The following is a 6,360-nucleotide window of genomic DNA, read 5'->3' as shown; positions in this document are numbered from 1 at the left end:
AGTAAGTGTTCTATCTATATTTTATTATTTATATTTTGTGTTTAAAAAATACGACTTATTGTAAATAGCTGAAGTTAGGTTATGGTCATATACTTTGTGTGTACGTCATATTATTGTAAGTAGCTGAAGTTAGGTTATGGTCATATATTTTGTGTGTACGTCATATTATTCCCAAACTAGTATGAAATATTTTTACTAATGGTCATTAAATGATCTTCTAAATACTTGTATGCCTCCAAAGATGCAGTTATATTTTGTTTATGCTTACAACAAATGTAAATTTTTCAAACAAGCTGTCTTCTAAGAAATACGGGTTTCGGTCGTACGGGTACTTGAAAGATTCCGGTAAAGTAAAACAGACTAAGCTGGACTGGACGGTTTTATAATGGTTCAGTGTGTGTGTAACAAAAACACTCTATTGGTGCTTTCTATCTTTTTTTTTTTACCGTAAAACCACAATAGTTAGTGTCTTGTGCCTCAGTAGTTTATTTGCCTTTATGAATATTGTTTTTCTATATGAGCGCCATGTGTTGGAAGATTAATCGCACTTTGAAACCAATGTTCTAGGTCTCGTGCTGTATTTGGAACTATCTCCTCCATTGTCGATCGTGCTCCGCCACAGTCATGGTTACACACTGTTGCCCGACACTGCAATTTTCATTATAACAAGCTTCTGTGAAGGACGGTGTGGCCAATCTTAGGTCGACACATCTGGGCACCCCAAACCCCACCCCCACCCACACACACATACATACACACACTGTACATGGGCACTGGGTTCCAGAAGTCATTCTAGGTGTGTGATCATGATGTGACTTTACGGGTATGTCGAGAAGGAAATATCGTGAACATCAGTTTCATTTTTCATGGCTCAGAGAAACGTTGCTCTGGACTTCGATGTGTGAATTGACAGTTGATCCTGACGTAGGCATACCTTCTTCGCGTTCTTGCCATACAGGTACAGAAACTTCGTGTCTCCTAAATGGTATCAGTAGGTTCGCCTGCAAGTACCTTGAGGTTACCTTTACCTTACGTACACGTTTTTGCATTTTGAATTTCCCAACATCCATAAATCTCGACCTTGTTGTAAATTTCTTACCACCCCTGTGGGTGGTATCAAGTCGCCTTTTCTTGTGGCATTCCTTCAATTACACCCAAATCTTGTCCAATATCACAACAAACTTCCATCTTTCATATGCAAAGTACCCACTCTACCACCTCCCGATAGCTTATCGGTAAGTATGAGGACTTATAAAGATCGCTAAAAATCTGGTTTCCTTGCCCACGATGGCCAGATCACAGATAGACCATAGTGTAACTTTGCGCTTAAGAACAAATAATAAAACAAACTAATATGTAGAACATCTTGTTTCAATAATTGTTTTTAGTATTTATTTTTCTCGCTAATGTGTCTGTGGGGCAGGTAGTACCTATTACTATTTTTATCTAACGGCATGATTTCCAAACGTTATCTTGTGTATAATTTTTTGGAATATGACAACTTGTTAGTAATTATACTGTGGCTGAATTATTTCCTGGACAAACAGTCTACGAATTTTCAAAACAGTTATAGCACTTCCGCTTCTTGTGAGGTGCTGTTTAGTTCCTTATAAATTGTGATATATGTGCGCTGGTCTTTCCTTGCTTATGATTTTCACTATACAAATACACTTTCACATCTTCCAGCCATACGGCTCTCAGTTATACGTCGCGATATTGCGTTGTCGAATGGTTGGAAATTCACCTTAAACTAAATAATATGTAGGCGCTCATTTCACCAGTGGCGCATCAGTAGCATCACTCAGGTATTGATAACGCATTACATTGTCATTACACATCTTTCATACTCAAACGAACTACTTGCGATGGGGTATGAGATTAGGTTGTTTAATAATACACGACTGGAAAAACCGGTATAATGTGTTCTTTGTATTGAAGTACTTCTTTTTTAAATGAGAAAGATAATTTGCATATCAATCAAAAGCGGCGTGAGTGCTGTTAATTTTTGTTTTGTTTTTTCTAGAAGTCTTTAAAACGCTTCATATGTAAAATATAATATTGGAGGCCTGTTTAGAATATTTTTCAAACAAGTAAACCAGATTTAATTAAGAGTTAATATCTATTTATTATTGATTTCTTGCAGGATTTACTCAAGGGGATGTTGGATTAGCAATGGGTAAACTCTATGGGAACGACTTCAGTCAAACTACAATCTCTCGATTCGAAGCCCTCAACCTTAGCTTTAAGAACATGTGTAAACTCAAACCACTTCTTCAGAAATGGCTCGAAAATTCTGATAAGTCTTTTAGTAACGATCCTATGCCTGTTACAAATGTTCATATCGTTCCAGAAACAATATCACGGCGGCGAAAGAAACGAACCAGCATTGACACGAGTGTAAGATTTGCCCTAGAAAATGCTTTTAAGGAGAAACCAAAACCTACCTCAGAGGATATTTCTCAGTTAGCTGACTCGTTGTCTTTGCAGAGAGAGGTTGTTAGGGTATGGTTTTGTAATAGGAGACAAAAAGAAAAGAGAATTAATCCTTCAATACCAACAACAATGTCGTCTCCTGTAACCACAACTATCCCTGATGCTGCTGACAGCATTTCTAATTCTCCAGGCCATTTGCCGACTACAAATACACTAGTTAATACAGTTCCTTCGGTCTCTGACGTCATCACTTTCCCAGCTACATCATTTTTTCCAAGTTCTTAATGCGTCAATCAAGAAGTCTTTGCACATATTGAGATAATAGAAGAATGTTGCACTTAAGTGAGAATTAAAAATAAGAATACTCAATTCGTTAACTAAACGTTGTGCTGAATCTGCATAACAATGTTTTTAACGAACTAAAGCTGTGTTTACAGCTTCAAAAACAGCTTTAAATCCTTGAAAATCATCAAATAACGACGCTTGAAACGTTCAATTAGAATGGTAAGAAAAGTTATAATTGTGAGAGAAAATTAACCATCTTATAAATAAATATCATGTCTTTGACCTAAATAGTTCTTTACCTCTACACAAGTTTTATTGTCCTAAATATTCAAGTGTTCAAAAACGTATATATATATATACGAAATAAGAAGTGTTGTTTATAGAAGACTCAGGGATATGGTATTTTCCTCAATTAGTAGTAGTCAATTAAAACTTTTATATACTGATATAACCCATATACATACATTTATATATATGTATATATATATATTCGTTATTTTTTCCTGTGTCTCATGACCAAATAATCTCAATTAAAACCGTAAACTTTTGTTCAAAGACTATTCAATTCTGTGTTAAAACTTTCTGGATTCAAAGTTTTTGGACGAAAATAGAATATTGGTGTTCAGTAATTCGGTTAAATGTGTTTCAAATAAAACTCAGCTCTTGTTTTATATAAGTCGTTTTCATTTAGAATGGTAGAATTAAAACAAAACCTACCTCAGAGGATATTTCTCAGTTAGCTAACTCGTTGTCTTTCCAGAGAGAGGTTGTTAGGGTATGGTTTTGTAACATTTAGAATGGTAGAATTAAAACAAAACCTACCTCAGAGGATATTTCTCAGTTAGCTAACTCGTTGTCTTTCCAGAGAGAGGTTGTTAGGGTATGGTTTTGTAACATTTAGAATGGTAGAATTAAATGAATACCAAACGGATATTTCTAAATGTGTGTGTGTGCACAGAAATGTTATATAAACGTTATTATAATAGAATGATCTAAATCACTAGAAACATATAATAAGGCATTTGGAGTTTCACATATAAATCTTTAGAATGCCCTATGTTTTTGTTGTTGTTGATTTTTAATATTTTTTCAATATCAAGATCTTTAGTACCATGAAGTAGTTTTAGTGACTATTCTTAAGTACTGTTAGTTAACATCATAATAAATTTAATTTGTTACAGTTTGATCAAATTAAAAATAAGTATATTTGATTATAAACCACATTTACTGTGAGTTTATGTATATATATGTTATATGTAAGCTTTACTGAACAAGTATTCAAATATATGTCAAAACTGGAATCAATTCTGACGATTTATCCCCGTTTCATATGATAACATTAACCTTTAGGTTAAACGTTTTGTGTTAACCATTTTTTTACATTGAACACATGATAAATGGCCAGGTTATATATATTTTTGTCCTGGAAGAATGTGTATATTGTTCAGGATTCTAAAAGTGTCTTTATATGAACTTTTTCATATCATTAATTATATTTTTCTTCAGTCTAAACTCATATCTGCTCCTTTTACATCATTATAACATCAGTCTCTTTGTATGAAAATCGTTCAGTGCTTTCCAATATCCATGAATCAGGGAAAAAATAACTGTCAATATCATAATAGGACAATTTCAAAAATATTATTTGATAACTGTTTTACCGATGTGTTTCTCATGTTGTTCTTTTACAGAAAATGTATACGAGTTAAAACACTTTGGGAAAAGGTATTACACTCGTACATTAACTGAAAAATACTGTTGTCTCTCCTTTCTTTTACATATTAATTGTCTTGAAAACAAATAATTTTCTTTTGTTATTATTTACCCCTATGTTGTTTGTTCGAAGTGAGAAGCAAGTATTTTTTAAATAAAAGTTAAAAGTACTTTACGTTTTGTGTAAATACAGTTACTATACGATATGTAGCTATTTCAAATTAACGATATACTCTGAGCTATATGAACCTTTTCAGAGTAATCTATCCGAAACTAGTAAATAATGTCCTCAAGAAAAAAAAATCACGTTACTATGAAATACAAGGAGTTAATCTAACTTTATATGCTTGTATAGTTGCATGGCACTTTGATGTACTAGGTTCATTGCGAATTCCCAACCATTTAACAGTGCAGTGATGCGATAGATACAGTTATGATTGCAGATTTGTGTCACATAGTGAGATTTTTGAACAATGTAATCAAAGGACATGATATTTTGAATAAAAATGTCTTCAACATTTTGCCATGGAAATGAAAGGATTCGTAACGTATAAGTCAGTATCTGGTTCTAAAACCACTTCCCAACACAATCGAAAGATTTGCTCTCATCCAACCCCCGAAAAAACATTGTAATGAATTTCAGTACATATCATCTGCTGTGAACAAAACGATAAACAGGGCTTTGAAGATGACGAAGACATACAAGCTGTCCCGCGATGGGTCAACGGTAAGTTTACGGACTTGATATGCTAAAATCCGGGGTTCAATTCTTTGCGGTGGACACAACAGATAACCCAACCAACGTGGCTTTGATCTAAAACAAACAACAACAACAACTTCGAAGCTTCCAGCCACGACTCGAAATCAAAGACAGTTTCATGAGAAAGATAATAGAATATTCTACATTCATAGCTATTGCATTCCACAACATATTAGGTCGTCAAGAAATTAATGTCATTCTTTTAGATGAAAAAACCCCAACAACTTATATATCAAAACAAAACATTTATTAAATGAAATAGTATTCATTCTAATCGATGATGCTTTTCCATCTTGCAATTTGGTCAGGCATGGCCAGGTGGTTCGGGCGTTCGACTCGCAATCTGAGGGTCGCGGGTTCGAATCCCCGTCACACCAAACATGCTCGCCCTTTCAGCCGTGGGGGCGTTATAATGTGACGGACAATCCAACTATTCGTTGGCAAAAGAGTAGCCCAAGAGTTGGCGGTGGGTGGTGATGACTAGCTGCTTTTCCTGTAGTCTTACACTGCTAAATTAGGGATGGCTGGCGCAGATAGCCCTCGTGTAGCTTTGTGCGAAATTGAAAACAAACAAACCATCTTACAATTAGGTTGTTAATGCTCTGATTAAAAAAATCACTTGGCTTTGAAGCAAAAAACATGTCGATTTCCTCTTTAACACCTTCTATATTTGCATACGTTTTCCCATTAAGATGCTGTTGCAGCGAACGAAGAAGATGGTAATCTGATGGTGCCATATCGGGAGAATATGGTGGGTGGGGGAGAACTTCCCAACCCAACTCCATAATCTTGTGTTGCGTCAAACGTGCCACATGTGAACGTGCATTGTCGTGGAGAAGAACAACACCTTTCCGACTGATGAGTGAATAGCGTTTCTGGTGAAGGGCTTGATTTAAACGTTCCAGTTGCTGACTATATATATCTCTGCATTGATAGTTCGCTGTGGATTGAGGAGTTCGAAATTAATTACTCCTTTGATGTCCCACTAAATGCTAAGCATCACTTTCTGCGGATGGAGTCCAGGTTTTGGGGTTGGAAGTGGTTTTTGTCTAGGATTAAGCCATTGTTTTTGCCGTTTAATATTTGCACAAAGAATCCATATTTCATCACCGGTAACAATTCTGTCCAAAAATGGTTCACGCGCATTACGCGCCAAAAGAGACGAAGCA

At 35.2% G+C, this 6,360-nt stretch overlaps 1 protein-coding gene across 1 annotated transcript in view; it reads left to right on the top strand.

Annotated features, from left to right (window-relative positions):
* LOC106473361 (POU domain protein 2-like) overlaps positions 1-2,718 on the top strand; it is a 22,164-nt gene extending 19,446 nt beyond the window's left edge. Inside the window, exon 5 of the mRNA XM_013934048.1 lies at positions 2,144-2,718. Coding sequence (XP_013789502.1) covers positions 2,144-2,718 — 575 coding nt within the window. The remainder of the gene's footprint in view (positions 1-2,143) is intronic.
* The last annotated feature ends 3,642 nt before the right edge of the window (positions 2,719-6,360 follow it).

The sequence above is a fragment of the Limulus polyphemus genome, unplaced genomic scaffold, assembly GCF_000517525.1.
Source record: "Limulus polyphemus unplaced genomic scaffold, Limulus_polyphemus-2.1.2 Scaffold129, whole genome shotgun sequence".
Classification (NCBI taxonomy): Eukaryota; Metazoa; Arthropoda; class Merostomata; order Xiphosura; family Limulidae; genus Limulus; species Limulus polyphemus.
Note: the sequence above shows the minus strand (reverse complement) of the source record. Positions and strands in the feature narration are given on the sequence as shown.